Source organism: Ipomoea nil, unplaced genomic scaffold, assembly GCF_001879475.1.
Source record: "Ipomoea nil cultivar Tokyo-kokei standard unplaced genomic scaffold, Asagao_1.1 scaffold0418, whole genome shotgun sequence".
Lineage (NCBI taxonomy): Eukaryota > Viridiplantae > Streptophyta > Magnoliopsida > Solanales > Convolvulaceae > Ipomoea > Ipomoea nil.
In genome coordinates this window covers 2,035,889-2,051,199 of record NW_017616846.1, presented here as the reverse complement: position 1 = coordinate 2,051,199, position 15,311 = coordinate 2,035,889, and the positions used below count along the sequence as shown (strand labels likewise).

General features: G+C 35.0%; 4 protein-coding genes and 1 pseudogene across 4 annotated transcripts; 3 read left to right on the top strand and 2 right to left on the bottom strand.

Moving 5' to 3' along the window:
* Positions 1-1,946: 1,946 nt before the first annotated feature.
* On the bottom strand, positions 1,947-2,802 carry LOC109172667 (protein IQ-DOMAIN 31). The gene is made up of 2 exons (XM_019321874.1): positions 2,365-2,802; positions 1,947-2,256 (listed from the first exon to the last, which is right to left on the bottom strand). Exons 1-2 carry the CDS (start codon positions 2,572-2,574, stop codon positions 2,071-2,073), a joined length of 396 nt encoding a protein of 131 aa, XP_019177419.1. The 5' UTR covers positions 2,575-2,802; the 3' UTR covers positions 1,947-2,070.
* A 273-nt stretch (positions 2,803-3,075) lies between these two features.
* Positions 3,076-5,000, bottom strand: LOC109172666 (thiosulfate sulfurtransferase 16, chloroplastic-like). The gene is made up of 7 exons (XM_019321873.1): positions 4,693-5,000; positions 4,504-4,593; positions 4,272-4,382; positions 4,096-4,169; positions 3,905-3,975; positions 3,587-3,640; positions 3,076-3,501 (listed from the first exon to the last, which is right to left on the bottom strand). The coding sequence occupies exons 1-7, from the start codon at positions 4,767-4,769 to the stop codon at positions 3,418-3,420; spliced, it is 561 nt and encodes a 186-aa protein (XP_019177418.1). The 5' UTR covers positions 4,770-5,000; the 3' UTR covers positions 3,076-3,417.
* Positions 5,001-7,340: 2,340 nt separating this feature from the next.
* LOC109172661 (thiol-disulfide oxidoreductase LTO1) lies at positions 7,341-11,696 on the top strand. Its single transcript, XM_019321867.1, has 7 exons — positions 7,341-7,554; positions 7,633-7,912; positions 8,150-8,406; positions 8,494-8,600; positions 9,023-9,170; positions 10,833-10,970; positions 11,279-11,696. The coding sequence occupies exons 1-7, from the start codon at positions 7,453-7,455 to the stop codon at positions 11,357-11,359; spliced, it is 1,113 nt and encodes a 370-aa protein (XP_019177412.1). The 5' UTR covers positions 7,341-7,452; the 3' UTR covers positions 11,360-11,696.
* A 1,300-nt stretch (positions 11,697-12,996) lies between these two features.
* On the top strand, positions 12,997-13,630 carry LOC109172500 (rho GTPase-activating protein 1-like). Its single transcript, XM_019321654.1, has 2 exons — positions 12,997-13,184; positions 13,284-13,630. Exons 1-2 carry the CDS (start codon positions 13,079-13,081, stop codon positions 13,628-13,630), a joined length of 453 nt encoding a protein of 150 aa, XP_019177199.1. The 5' UTR covers positions 12,997-13,078.
* Positions 13,631-13,942: 312 nt separating this feature from the next.
* Positions 13,943-14,840, top strand: LOC109172665 (annotated as a pseudogene).
* The last annotated feature ends 471 nt before the right edge of the window (positions 14,841-15,311 follow it).

The following is a 15,311-nucleotide window of genomic DNA, read 5'->3' as shown; positions in this document are numbered from 1 at the left end:
TGGTTTGCTCTTTGTCAAGTGTAGCTCATTCTCCTTAGATGTACCATTTTTTTTTTTCTTTTTTGGAATAGACAAAAGTAAACCGTCAACTATTATGCAGTGTGATTGAGACAGAGAGTCTTTCGGAAAAAGACAAAAATAAACCCAGATGGATGGAGATAGATAATTTTAATTTTTAAAAAAAAAATTACTTTAGTAAGTAGGTTACAATTGAATTTCTCTTATCAACAAATTTTTTTGTACTATTGACTCTATTACAAATTAAATACTTTTTATTAGTATTTTTTCCCGTGAAATAGAGAAAAATTTGACTGAAATGCCCACATTTCTTAAAATAGTTTTGCTTATTTTTGTCCATGTTTTAAAAATGATTTATTTTCCTAACATTTTTTTGAGTACTACTGACTCTGTTATAGTATCTGTTCATAACTACTTTCTCGACCTACTGAAACACAAAAGTCAATATTATTCCATTGGGGCTCATGACCTCCCATTTGGGAGAGGCACTAGACCACAAGGTTAAATAGAACATAATTATATTCAGTTGTACATTTTAGTTTGCTAGAAAATGAGAGTTCTTATTTTTTTGGGAAAATGGCACTTTTTCCCCCTATGTTATATACTTATAGCACTTTTTCCCCCTCAATTATTTATGTAAGCACATTAGCCCCCTCAATTATTTTAAAAGTGGTGGTTTTCCCCCCTAATATATTAAATTGACATTTCTACCCTTAAAGTAAACATTTTATTTATTTTACTTCTCCAACAAATTATTGCGTATATGTAGCTATTACCACGGTTCGGTTCGAATTGAACCAGACACTATAGCAATCGAATTAAAAGTTTTCAGTTATGATTCAGATCTAGAACCCAATATTTGGATTTCAATTTATTAAATTTAAGAATAAAAAAAAATTGGATCATGAACCGGCGGTTCCGGATCCCGTTCGCGATTTTGAACTGTCTATATTTTAAAATTTTGTTTTTTATTTTAAAATAGTTTAAATTCAACAATAAATGTATTTTATTTTTTCAGTTCGGAACATGAACCGGCCATTCCAGTTCGCGATTTTAATAAACTCTAAATATCGCGTTTTGATTATAAATTGTAATTGGAATATTTTGGTTTGGTTACTATAGTATCTGGTTTGAACCAAATTATAGTAATAATTTATTGGAGAATAAAAATAAATGAAATATTTATTTTAAGGGTAAATATGTCCATTTAACATTTCAGGGGAAAAAAGAGCCACTTAAATAATTGAGGGGGAAAAAATGCTATAAGTATATAACATAGGGGGAAAAAGTGCCATTTTCCCTATTTTTTTTATATCATATATAGAAAAATCTGTTACTGGAGTTTAATATTTATGGGATATTTGTTAAAAAGACAAATAATATAAAGTTTGATAATACAATTTTTTTTTTATTAATAAGTAGCTTGCTGGTTATTTTTTAAAAAAAGAAAAAAGAAAAAAAAAAGTAGCTTGCTGGTTGGGCAGTCCTAATAAATAGAGATAGTTAATGCTTAACGTGTGCAGTTATGTCTTTTTCTCCAAATAGCAAATGTATTTCAGCTTAGCCTGTCATCCCATTCATTTCTCACTGTCATTTTTCACATTTACATCAGAGCTTTCAAGCAAAATTTGCTCTCATCTTTCATCTCAATATTTTATTCACTACTTAGCTTATAACTTGATTAATTAACTAGTGTTATAATTAAATGTTGAAAAATAATTCTTTATAAAGTAAAAAAACAAATGATTTTAAAAAACAAATGTAAAATTACTTTTTACTTTATAGGCTCATTATAAGTTAAAACAACACTAAAATGTCATTTTAATTTCAAAACACATTTCTTTAATGTTAGACATATCTGTATGAGATTTGTTATTCAATTTTATTTTATAAACACCATAAATTCATTATAGTAACAATAAGAATGAATAATATAGGATACATAAAACAAGTCAAATTCAATAAAATGAATAACTCCAGCCTAAATAAGCGAACCCCCAACAACCATCGTCTTCCCCACGTTGCTCTTAGATCATGAGTTATCCTTTGAGATCATGATTCGTGAGCCTTCTTCAATTCGCAGCTTGTGAGGAGCTGGCGAGCTCGAACAGTGACCTGCAACCGCGCGAGTGCGTGCATGCAATGCAGAGCGATACGCGCCTGTCTTCTCACGCACACTCCACGCGCCACCGCCTGCAGCTTCACCAGGCTTCGCAGAGCCCGAAACGCCCGCCTTGCCTTCATCAATCCGCACCAACCACAAAAACCGAAAACACAGCTCGTTAGCAAAATAACTTCAATAACAGATTAATTAAGCTATAGGTAAAGCATAGAGCGAGCTAGTACGAGATGAGATCTAAAATGAGCTTGAATGGTGATGGCGGCCATGTCTTCCTTGGACAGAAATTGAGAATAACTAGCGGCGGCGCTGCTGGCTTGGCTGAAGCTCCCGCCGGAGGCGTTGTTACGAAGTATGGTTACGCTCTCATGACATGGTGGCGAGCGGCGGAATTTTCGCCGGACAATGGCGAACCAGTTATTTCGAGGCAGCCTCATTCTCAGCTCGCAGATCGATCAACAATGGCGCCTATTAGATTGATTTTGGCGTAGTCATATGCACAAGGGAGTTGTTGTATGTATATAAGCAGAATAAGGTCCTGACATGTTTGTTGAAATGCCGCAGAGAACGTGGTGGGATGATTTCTAGGATGTGTGAATTGGAAGCATATATACATCTAAATTCCATTTGTTAGTTACATTAGACTTGTTTTAAACTTTAAAATCTTCACTAAGAGTCATTGAAAGAGATAAATCATAAGTCGTGTTTTATCAAGATTAGAATCTCCATATTACTGATCTACTTATTACATTAGAATAAAGTTTAAAATTTTTAAATGATTAATCGAATGAACTTAACTAACCCATAAGCTTTATATTGCATTTTTATTTTTCAATTTTTTTTTGTTTAAGTGCAAAATTTCTCGATCAATCAGATAAAACTAATAAAAATATCTAATACATTAATCTTTTATGATATTTTATCATTAGAAGATTGAATTAAAATTAATAATTCTCTTATTTAATAATAATTTGATGGAGTATACATATCTTGACACTTGGTACAACCATAATACATATAACTTGAATAATGTTATTTGAAGACATGGGCATATGCCAATAAGTGCAACCATGCCCATTTACCCAACTTGAAAGCAAAGTAAAACCAGGCAAGCTGAATATATAAACTATTTCATCCAGCCACTTGACAGTTAAAAAAAGAAAATTTACAGAGCCAACTCTTTTTCTTCAACAAACTGTAGCCATATTTAGCTTGTATTTACAGTAGGTTTATTATTAGATTGATGATTAGGGGAAGAGATTGAGATAAAATGGTTCATTTTAATCTGTTGATGATTGTGTCGGAAGCCCAGTTTGTGTCCAGGCAGCATATCCACCTGCTATGTCAGTGATTCCAGTAAAACCCTGCAATTGTTAATTAATCAGTTATTTTGAATCTTAATCACCTCATTAATTGGGGAGAGTAAATAATTTGATTCAAAAGACTTACTGCAGAAACAAGATCAATTGCAGCCATGAGTGATCTCTTGCCTAATTGGCACCCCTGAAAGTGAAATTCATACCAAATTATTTATTACTATTTTTTTTTTACTAGCTCTATTACAATGTAGTATGAGCCAATAACGCCTCTGCTAAGGTTCGAACTCACAACTTTCTAAATAAAAGTCCAACCCGAATATCATTAGACACATAGTCTTGGTAAATTATTTACTACTATACTTGTGCCAATATAATATAATTTTTATACCTGATTCCGTATATATAAAATTTAAAATAAGTTCTACCTAACAAAGCGGGCAACACTTACAACAATAATTTCATCGTCCTTTCCAAAATGTTCCAGCACTTCCTCTAAAAACCTGGGGTTCTTTGACATGCCTGTAACCATAGTTATAGGTAGGAATTACCCAAAGTAAGATTAATTATATTACTTCTTAATTAAATAGACCCAACTTATAATAATATATAATAAACTATATATTAGTGTATAAATTAAACCTGATCCAACTTTGAACATGTAAGGAATGTTTATGGCCCCGGCAGCATGACCAGCCATAAACTCTTCGGGAGTCCTACACACATATACACAACCACTTAATTATCATATAAAAAAGTAGTTAATAATCTTGAAAATGGATTAATAATTATTAGCAGAAATTAATGAATTGAAGCACCTGACATCTAAGTAACGATGGCCAGCCTGGAGAAGCTCATGTGCCACTCGGACCGGCACAGAAGCTGGCATAGTTGTGGACTGCACCTTCTCTCCAACTGCTGCCATCCAACTGCAATATAATAATATAATGTTTGAATAACGACTAATCTTAAACCTTAGAACCCCCGTTCAGAAATAACTGAATAAAGTAAATCGTGAATCATCCAAACAATCTTTAAACTCGAGTATACCTGAAGTTGGGAGTTTTGTAGGTACCACCCAAGTTTCTTCTATGGGGAACCCGAAATTGAGATCTCACCATCATCGGCACCACTCTACATCTGTGCATATATAAGCTTCATGCATATTAGTTGAAGCCTCAACAGACACCATGAGACCTACCCATAATTTCTGTGAAAACATCGTATATATGTACGTACCTGCGAGTGGAGTTTGATATGATTGTTTGATCAGGGAGTGAGGAGGTGGAGGAGGGAAGGGAGAGAGCCTTCATCATTGCTGAGATGAATACGATGAGTGAACTATGGAGTTACGTTGTACTTTGTTGTGGTGTTTCTAAGACTAGTGTGACTGATGCAATATGTGTGTCGCTTATGAAGGAAGAGATCGTTTTGTGTAATGTGTGGCCGGGAGAGATGAAATGGGTGTTGGAGGGGGGATATTTATGGTTATGGATAGAGACGAGCGTAATGGTTGCGAACTCTCTGGGTTTTGGATAGGATGACACGCAAAGAGTGATTAATGGATTTTTGGTAATATCATATATGATCCAAAATAGGAAATGAAGGTGTATTGGAGGTTGAATTCTTGCGTGGCTGGTGACTCATCACCATATCATGTTATCACCAATTCATATCCACAAGCACGCTTTTCTATGTAATAATTGGTAAATATATATGCACTCATGCACTTTTTTTTTTTTTTTTTTATTTACAATCTAATTTTATCTATAAAAACTTGTCTAATTAATATATGTCAAAGAATGATGCGACTTAAACTTATGAACTTTCATTTGTAATGATAACAATAAAGTACTTGGCTCATTATGCACTATTATATTTACGTTTTCCTTAAATTTAGTCATGTATATAATTTTTTAAACTTTTTTTATTTGCATTATATGAAACTATTACTTGTACTTTTAACATAATTTGTTTGTAATTCAAAGTTCAATTATTTACGAAAATATCACCATGTTTTTTTTTTAAATAGTATTTTTTTTCGTTAAATCTGAAAACGTAAACGACTATGATTGGTTCTTAATTATCTCTTCAGTAATTGATTCTTAGTGAGTCAATTCTCTCTTATGTAGTTGGTTCTCACCTAAAAACTAAGCTAAAAATATTTGTTTGTGACGTACGTTTAATGTTAAATCTATCTTCTCGTACGGGAATTATTGGTCTTTGATATCTAGATTTTTCTTGAGGCCATGAGGCTGCCCTTCATTGCATATTTGTGTGGTTTACATTATTATTATTATTATTTGGGTAAACTTATATATAGTTATGATTTAAAGTACAAGATATTTTGTTTTAATTTTTCTTTATTTTTATGGTATTAATGTGAGCAAATATCAAATAATTAAGAAAATTAAGAATAATAAGACATGAAAGTATGATGAATGCATGGAGCAAAGAATTGAAGCTTTTTAACTTTTGTCTTAGTTTAGTACAAGATTAAGTGCCCAATGAGTTGTCTAAACATTACAAAGTGCAAGTTATTTATACATGCATGTTTAACGAACATAACACTTAACAAACCTTGGTGAATTGCCAAGTATTTAACTGTGTCTTCGCATCTTTCAGATGCCTCAATGCTATAACAACTTTGATGAACCAATTTTTTTTTTTTTTTTTTTTTTTTTCCTGAAACGGAGTCATTTGAACAAGTTTGGGCTGATCCAACTATGCGGCCTTGACTGACCTCATCATGGAAGCCCAATCGTTATATTGTGGACCAGGGTCCACATTGCACTGTCGGTAAATTATGCTATGCAACCGTGTGCACCATATAGATTCATAATTTTTATACTATAGATTTATAATTATTGAACTCTATATTCATAATTAAAAAAATTCTATGTTCATATTCCCAATTGTTGAACTCTGTATTCACAAATCATTTAACTATATGTTCATAATTTGATAACTATACAGTTTAGAAATTATGAATCCATAGTTTAGAAATTATGAATCTACAGTATAAAAATTATGAATTTATAGTATAGAAATTATGAATTTATAGTATAGGAATTATGAATCTAAAATATTATGATGACATTTAATTTAAGTAATATTTTAATGTGGCCAAGCACCTTGTGCTCAGATGACATGTACTGGAGTCAGTATCATTCAAAAAAAAGTAATATTTTAATGTTATGTGATGATTTTAAAAATGCCACATAATTTACTAATTTGGAAAAATCTTTTATAAATTAATTTTTTGAAAACATTTTATAAATTAATTTTAAGAATCTCATATTCATGAATTTAAGAATACGTATTACTTTAACATACCAACTATTATGTACCATAATAACACGTGTGTTATCATTCTAAATTAATAATCACTTTATTAAACATGATGAAAGCATAGATTTTTGAGTTAATTTTTTTTTATATAATACATAACATATATTATTTTGTAATTAGTTAAAAAAAATTATTTTTTTGTCTAAGGATCTTGTGGTTCAATGACATTTGCTTCCTCATAAGAGAGGTTGTTAGTTCAAGTCTCTCTTAGTGGAGGCAATATTGACAGATATTAAATTGTGATAGAGTCAGTAATATTCAAACATGTGGGTGTGGTTGAGTGGAAGAGACTCATTTATACTTAACCAAAAATGAAAATGGAGCAATTTTAAATTTTCAGGACAGTGAAAACTTTGGGTATACCCAAAAAAAAGTATGAGTTGTATTAAAAAAAATAAAAGAATATCACTTTCACATATTATATTATGACAATTAATAAATGTAATTAATAAAACACCAAATTATAGGACGTTTAATTAAATACGGAGTAATAATTTAAAAAATCACAATGTCACACGCCTACAGTTGTGAGTGGTTACTAAACCAAAACTCCAAAAATAAATCTTTCAACAAATCAGTCAAATTCCGCTCTTCCACCGCCAATAAATCTAGTCAAACCACCCCCGCCACCGCTCGACGGAGGAGCTGATGGCGAGTCTCATCGGCGTCTCGTCTTCCCCACTATTCAACCACTCATCTCTTCTCTTCTCCTCTCGTTCCAATTCACTATCTATTCCCTTACAACTCAAGGTACCCCTCCAAACGCGCACCCGGTTATATACTGGCTTGTAAAAAGTATTAACGTTTTTTTTTTGTTGCTTGATGAAGAGCGGTCGCGATCGGCAATTGCTGATGCTTCGAGTGCACTGCTCGTCGGAGCAAGTTACAGACGCGGAGAAAGAATCCAAGACGGAGGAGTTGTCGTCTCCTTCTACTAGCAGTGGTTCGAGCATTTCAGCATACAATTGGTGTGCAGCCCTGGGAGGCATCGGATTCCTGGAAACTTCGTACTTGACGTACCTCAAACTCACGGAGTCTGATGCCTTTTGCCCCGTTGGTGGTGGCAGCTGCGGCGACATCCTTAACAGCAGCTATTCAGTTGTTTTTGGTAATCTCTTGAAGTTCTTGATGCATATCGATGTGACCTATGATATTTTTATTTCCTTCAGTATTGCTACTCTTAATTTCTGTTCTCATTTCGTGAATGATCTGCCCCAGTGCCCCTAGTGAACTTGTGCCGCTTCATACTCTGTAATCTCCAAATGGAAAAGATATTATGTTATTCAATACTGCTAGAGAATATATTAGTAAATGAACTTCAGTGTTCATCCCTCTGATGTGGCAGGAGTTCCGCTTCCATTGATTGGTATGGTTGCATATGGAGTAGTTGCAGCACTTGGGCTGCAATTAGGCAGAAAACAGTTGCCACTTGAAATTGAAGAGGCTAGCGGGCGATTTGTTTTACTTGGCACAACTACTTCTATGGCTGCTGCGAGTGCATACTTTTTGTACATCCTAAGTACGAGATTCCCCGGGGAGTGGTGTTTATATTGTTTAATATCTGCTGTCTTATCCTTCAGTTTGTTCTTCACTACTGTAAAGGTCCTATTCTTAACATGAATATTATGGTTTATTTGATTAACTGCTCTGTGCTACATCTCTGAGAAGGACTTTGGGCTTATGTTACAGGGTTTGGGATTAGAGGAGGTAAAAAAAGAACTGGTTTTACAGCTATCTGTAGTGCTCTTGGTGGTTGCTGCCTTAACCAATTCATATAATGCTTCTCAGCCCACAAGGTTGGTAGGCCTTATGACAATGTAGGATAACCTTTTGTGAAATGTTTACACAAGGACAAATTAGGAAAGATGATTTTGTTTGTTTTAATCCTTGAACTCAGTGTTCATGTTCCTTTTTTGTTACATTATCCATCCAAGGCATGAGCTTGGTGAGATGGGATGATAGTGCAGAAAGTGTTCAGTACTATCTCCTCCTTTAAATCTAACATCTTTTTAAATTAACTCAGATGCTAGTTGGGGTGACTATGGTTGCAGTGTTGCACTGTGGCCATCGGTCTTCAATTCCAATTTTAACATGTCAATTGCTATTGGATTTAATAGATTCCATGAAATATCAGTTAAAACTTGCTGGGTATTCACAACTTTGTTGCATAAGGTTTAAGTGTCTATTAAATCCATTTTCTATTTTTTTTTTTAAACAGTTCTGAGGTGACTGAGCTGCCATACTTTGCTACTGAGATCACAACACATTCAACTCCTTATGCTATTTCTTTAGCCAAGCATCTAAGTTCAATAGGAGCAAAAATGTATGGGGCTTTTTGGTGTTCACATTGTCAATATCAGAAGCAGGTAAATATTCATTTTAACCGCTGTGCATAGTTAATAATGAAATGAGTAATGGAACCATATAAAACCTAATTATAATAGATATGAAGGCAGTAATACATAAATAGAGTTGAGTTATTCTTGAAACTTGATTTCTTCTTGCTTTTGTGACTACTGACTAATGAACACTCAACTTCTGTTCTTGGTGGTCTCAATAGCTTGAGACTGGCAAAAGTACTTCCGTCAAGCTAAAGTATAAAACATATGAAACTTTGAACATGCTTTTCCATGCACTTGAGTTTGAAATAACAACTGAGCCAAACTTTGACTTTTGTCTTGTATTGCAAGTTGGTCTTGCTGTTTAGATAGTTTATCAAACACAGATAAGGGAGTTTTCATTGTTTCTTGACAATTAAAGTGAAAGTAAACAGTTCCCTGGCATTCAAATGTTTCTTGAACGAAAAATTTATTTGAACTTAAAATCTTCTCTTTTTAGTATATTTGTTTTATTTCTGACTTCCAGAGGAAGGCAGTCATATTCTTCTATCCTTCACTCTAATATCTTCTTTACTTCTTCTTCTTCTTCTTCTTCTTTTTTTTTTTGTTTTTTGTTTTTTTTTTTTCTGTAAAATAATGATAAAATATCACCTTTGATTCCTCAGTGTTGAGCATATAATATATAAACATAACTGTGTAGTCTAACCATCAATTTAGGCTTTTAGTTGAGATGAAACACATCTTACAATTTGGTGTCATATTGTCATCTCTGCGTCACTCGATAAAAAAGAGACTATGGAGCCCGTCAAAAAGTAACCAGCTTGCACACTTGAGGAGGCATGCTGAGCATATATATAATATATAAATATAAATGTGCAGTCCAACTATCAACTTTGGCTTTTAGTTGAGACAGGAAGACATCCTTCAGTTCTCAGTTATGGGGGTATATTGGATTCATTCCTTTCCTTCAATTTAGAGCCTCTTCTTTTGATCCAGGTATCAAAGAAGCTCAGTGAAAACGTAATCTTCTACTCGCCACTGATGTTGTCTCTTCACTTTAACTCTGTTAAATATTAATCGTCTAGGGAACCAGAAGCACCACTTTAGTTTCAACTTGGGAATCAAAAGTGGAGGCGCTAACAACTAAGGGACTGGGTTTAGTTTACCCTTATAATTGAGAGACTAAAATGTTATTTCCCTAAAATAAGTTTCCCCTATTTTATTCAGACAGTTGCAATTTAGAGGTGTGTTTTTCCACCTTTGGAAACATCTTGAACATCATTAAATCATTAATCAATCTTTTTGTTGACCAGCTTATTGTTCATGAACATCAATTACACCCATGAATTGATTTTCCTGCACTAACTTGAATATTCTTCAATTTGTGTCTGTAAATCTGTAATTAAGTATAGATTTGAATAGTAGAGAGGATCTTTAATGGGTTGGATCCTTGCCATTAGCTCTTGAATATACTTTAGACTATAGAGGAATGCTTTTCAAAATAGCAAAAATTGTTAATATAAGCAAAGTTCACGAAATTCTTCTAAAGACTAATGCTACTCTTGTGTAGATGATGAAATTTTTAGAAAAGAGATGCCTCTGCTAAAATTCTCATATACTCTGTTTACTTGCTTAATAAAGCTTCACTGCATACTGAATTCACCTATTGTTGCATCCTTTACTATATAGATGTTTGGGCAAGAAGCAGCAGAGCTATTGAACTATGTGGAATGCTTTCCTAATGGGTTCAAGAAAGGAACTAATATGGCTTTGGAATGTGCCCTTGTTAAGATCGAAGGGTTCCCAATGTGGGTGATCAATGGACAGGTGAACAAGCTCCCCCTTTTGCCATACAATTCTTACACAGTGGATTGTTATTTCTTTTTATCCCTTTGTTATATTTTTCAAATTTCCTTTCTGATTTTGATCTCTCATCCGAAATTACTGCTCTTGTCCAAAGCACTCCTGTAAAGGAAATCTTTTCATAATTGTCTAGATGCTATGCTAACCCCAAAGACATTTTTAGTAGCCCGTAGCCATTCACCCTTTTTGAGATTGCATTTTTTTCAACTTCGGGTTTGAGGCGCATCGAATTTTTCAGATGTTTGGTTTATGCAAGTGATATTTTCTTGCAGGTTCTAAATGGAGATCAGGAGCTTTCTGAGCTGGCTAAGGTGTCGGGATTCAAATATGATGCATCTAGTGTAGCAAACTGACCTTTATTCATGGAACTAACGTTGCGATTTGCTCTGTATTCCTATAGTCAATGAGGGAATTCCCTGTTTTTTTCACTTTCCCATGTAAAGTAGTTCACCACTTTGTATACTTGTTTTAAGCTATTCTTAATTAGAGACGGAGAGGGTGGATTGGAGGATGGGTAGTGGTGTGTGTTAATCTTCAGAGTCAGCTATTTGTCATTTTGTCCCAGTACTAGATTCTAATTTTCCCCCAAAAAACAAAAATAAATGCGTATAAATATTGCTACGATGCATTCTCGAAAGAGAAAGTATACTTTGTATTTTAAATACTTTGATTTAAATAAGACCTAATAACAAATTGTTATACCATGAACCATTGTTAATATTGTATTGTGAACTCTAATTCAAAAATTATGTGTCTTTAGTTAACATATATTATGTAATTAAAGTTAACAATTTCTGTATTTGTAAACAAATTGAAATCACATACCATGATAATTACATACACGACACAAAATATGATAGCTACAGACACAGAAGTTATTAATTACACAAAATATGATAGCTACAGACACAGAAGTTATTAATTACAGGCACATAATATATTCTGTACTTGCAGTTAAATGTTTATGTGTCTGTATTTATCATGTTATGTATCTATAATTATTACTACGTGCTTTCGATTTGTTTAAAGTACAAAAACGGTTCAATGTAAGTACAGAATGTATCAATTACATATACAAAATCTAAATATTATTTTTTGACCAAGGTTCACAATGCAAAGTAGACCAGATCCATAATTTAATTTGCACCTAATAACCTAACAACCCACCAGGCCACCAACCGCATTTATATTAGCCATATGCCCACATGTCGTCGAAACTAGGCTAGTGGACACTAATTTTGTTAACCAATTCTGTAATTAGTTTCAATATATTTTTCAGCCACAAATAGTTATTTATAATTCTTAAAGATGACTTTACAACAAGGACCAAATGACGTTATCCAATCATAATAAAATTCTCTAAATAATCTTGCTTAAAAAGTGCCATTTATTCAGCCCCCCTCTACAAAGATTATACTTGAACTATTTTCAACCATTGAATCCCCTTTTCTTCGTGTTTTAATCAGTATTTTGTCTTAGACATGCTACTACTCTATCGAGTATACTCTTTGCAAGAATAGATTCAAGTTCAAAACTCAACAACGATATTGTAAGAATTATATTCAAAGTAAACAGATTTCTTGTACACTGTATTTGTCGTACTTACGGAATCATTGAGATTCCATAATGATTATTTTTATCAAAATAAAAATAAAAATTCCATAACGGGCTTGTAAATGAATGCAGCCCAATATTAACAGCCCATTACCCTCTCTGGAAATCCAACATGGATGAGAGTGGGGCCCGGTCAGATAAGAACAAAACCTAACTGTTCAACTAACAACTTACAAAAGCGAAGATCCCTCAGAATATTCCTCTGACCCCACTCCTGGCGTTTTCTCCGATCTTCTCAATCATTATTTCCGTCATTTATCCTTATCCGAGTATCCGACATTCGGATAAGGGTCCCACATCACTCCTGGGCCCCACTCCTTCCATCATCCGCCACGCTGACACTCATCTCACTCTGCTCCTCAAATATCTCCGTCTCGCCATTTCTCAACAATCAAGCTTTCTTATCTACTCTCTTCATCTCAAGCTTCTTTGTTTAGATCTTTTCCTCTACAGAGATAATGATTTCGGAGACGGAACTACTTCACAAGTTTCAAGTTTTCAAGATCGCCGGAAGGGATAAATGCGGCCGTAAAGTCCTCCAAGTCACCGGAAAATATTTCCCAGGTCGGTATCAATTTCGATCGCCGTTGGCTAATAGGAATTTCCTTTCCTGGGTTTAATTAATTTGACTTTAGTTTATTCGTTTTTTTGATGATTGATCAGCGAGGAGCGTGAGCGTTGACGCCGTGACGAAGTATCTAGAGAAGAATATTTTCCCGGAGATCGAGGACCAGCCTTTCTCGGTGCTGTACCTGCACGCCGGCGTGGAGAAGAGCGAGAATTTCCCCGGGATTTCCGGTCTCCGAGCGATCTACGATTCGATCCCGGTGGCCGTCCGGGAGAATATCGAGGCCGTGTACTTCGTCCATCCGGGGCTCCAGTCCAGGCTGTTCCTGGCCACGTTCGGGCGATTCATCTTCGCCGGAGGAATTCACGGGAAGATAAAGTATGTGAGCAGGGTGGATTACCTGTGGGAGCATGTAAGGAAAAATTCCATAACGGGCTTGTAAATGAATGCAGCCCAATAATTAACAGCCCATTACCCTCTCTGGAAATCCAACATGGATGAGAGTGGGGCCGCGGTCAGATAAGAACAAAACCTAACTGTTCAACTAACAACTTACAAAAGCGAAGATCCCTCAGAATATTCCTCTGACCCCACTCCTGGCGTTTTTTCTCCGATCTTCTCAATCATTATTTCCGTCATTTATCCTTATCCGAGTATCCGACATTCGGATAAGGGTCCCACATCACTCCTGGGCCCCACTCCTTCCATCATCCGCCACGCTGACACTCATCTCACTCTGCTCCTCAAATATCTCCGTCTCGCCATTTCTCAACAATCAAGCTTTCTTATCTACTCTCTTCATCTCAAGCTTCTTTGTTTAGATCTTTTCCTCTACAGAGATAATGATTTCGGAGACGGAACTACTTCACAAGTTTCAAGTTTTCAAGATCGCCGGAAGGGATAAATGCGGCCGTAAAGTCCTCCAAGTCACCGGAAAATATTTCCCAGGTCGGTATCAATTTCGATCGCCGTTGGCTAATAGGAATTTCCTTTCCTGGGTTTAATTAATTTGACTTTAGTTTATTCGTTTTTTTGATGATTGATCAGCGAGGAGCGTGAGCGTTGACCGTGACGAAGTATCTAGAGAAGAATATTTTCCCGGAGATCGAGGACCAGCCTTTCTCGTGCTGTACCTGCACGCCGGCGTGGAGAAGAGCGAGAATTTCCCCGGGATTTCCGGTCTCCGAGCGATCTACGATTCGATCCCGGTGGCCGTCCGGGAGAATATCGAGGCCGTGTACTTCGTCCATCCGGGGCTCCAGTCCAGGCTGTTCCTGGCCACGTTCGGGCGATTCATCTTCGCCGGAGGAATTCACGGAAGATAAAGTATGTGAGCAGGGTGGATTACCTGTGGGAGCATGTAAGGAGGAAGGAGGTGGAGTTGCCGGAGTTTGTGTACGATCACGACGAATGTCTGGAGTACCGGCCGATGATTGGGTATGGGTTGGAGGGTGATGATCATCCGAGGGTGTACGGTATGTCTACGGTGGACTCCCCTGTGATCATGTACTCCACCAGGTGCATCTCCTAGCCGTTTGTTTTCCGGTGATGGGTGAATAGGCCGCCGGCGTTTGATTGTTAAATTTTTTGTGGGAGTTTCTCTACGTGTTTTTCAGTTCAAACTTTGTATATACACTTTTTTTTTTTTCTTTCTTTCTTTTTCATGTCTTTGTGTCTTTTGTCAATTAAGATTACAAATCAGTGTTTATCCAATATACACCTTATAGTATTTGGAAACTAAGAGTTGTTGAGGACAACTTTAATCGAATTATTTAGACAATTAATTTGTTATTTACAAAATTTTAAGATCAAACGAGCAATTAAAAATGATTTATATCCTTGTGAATAAACAAAAATAACAATTAAAAATGATTTATATCCTTGTGAATAAACAAAAATAACAATTAAAATTTTGATTTTTTTAAAAAAAATTTGTGCATACCTTTATCGCAAATTATGTTGTGCAAACAGTTGCAAAACGACACCGTTTTATTATGATGGAGTAACGGTGTTATTAGTGGCACCGTTTAACTCCACCAATCAAATAATTTTTTTTTTACAAAAACTCTAATCGACGCATAATTATGATTATATAGTTATGGAAGTTTGAATATATAGTTATG

Bases quoted from the DNA above. Each gene is read 5' to 3' on its own strand.
- LOC109172667 (XM_019321874.1), bottom strand. From the start codon at position 2,574: ATGAGGCTGCCTCGAAATAACTGGTTCGCCATTGTCCGGCGAAAATTC. The intron at 2,257-2,364 runs GTACTAGCTCGC...GGATTGATGAAG, and splicing joins CTCATTTTAGATCTCATCTC to GCAAGGCGGGCGTTTCGGGC.
- LOC109172666 (XM_019321873.1), bottom strand. From the start codon at position 4,769: ATGATGAAGGCTCTCTCCCTTCCCTCCTCCACCTCCTCACTCCCTGAT. The intron at 4,594-4,692 runs GTACGTACATAT...ATATATGCACAG, and splicing joins ATATCAAACTCCACTCGCAG to ATGTAGAGTGGTGCCGATGA. The intron at 3,641-3,904 runs GTAAGTGTTGCC...TTTCACTTTCAG, and splicing joins AGGACGATGAAATTATTGTT to GGGTGCCAATTAGGCAAGAG.
- LOC109172661 (XM_019321867.1), top strand. From the start codon at position 7,453: ATGGCGAGTCTCATCGGCGTCTCGTCTTCCCCACTATTCAACCACTCA. The intron at 7,555-7,632 runs GTACCCCTCCAA...TGCTTGATGAAG, and splicing joins CTATTCCCTTACAACTCAAG to AGCGGTCGCGATCGGCAATT. The intron at 8,407-8,493 runs GTCCTATTCTTA...CTTATGTTACAG, and splicing joins TGTTCTTCACTACTGTAAAG to GGTTTGGGATTAGAGGAGGT.
- LOC109172500 (XM_019321654.1), top strand. From the start codon at position 13,079: ATGATTTCGGAGACGGAACTACTTCACAAGTTTCAAGTTTTCAAGATC. The intron at 13,185-13,283 runs GTCGGTATCAAT...ATGATTGATCAG, and splicing joins CACCGGAAAATATTTCCCAG to CGAGGAGCGTGAGCGTTGAC.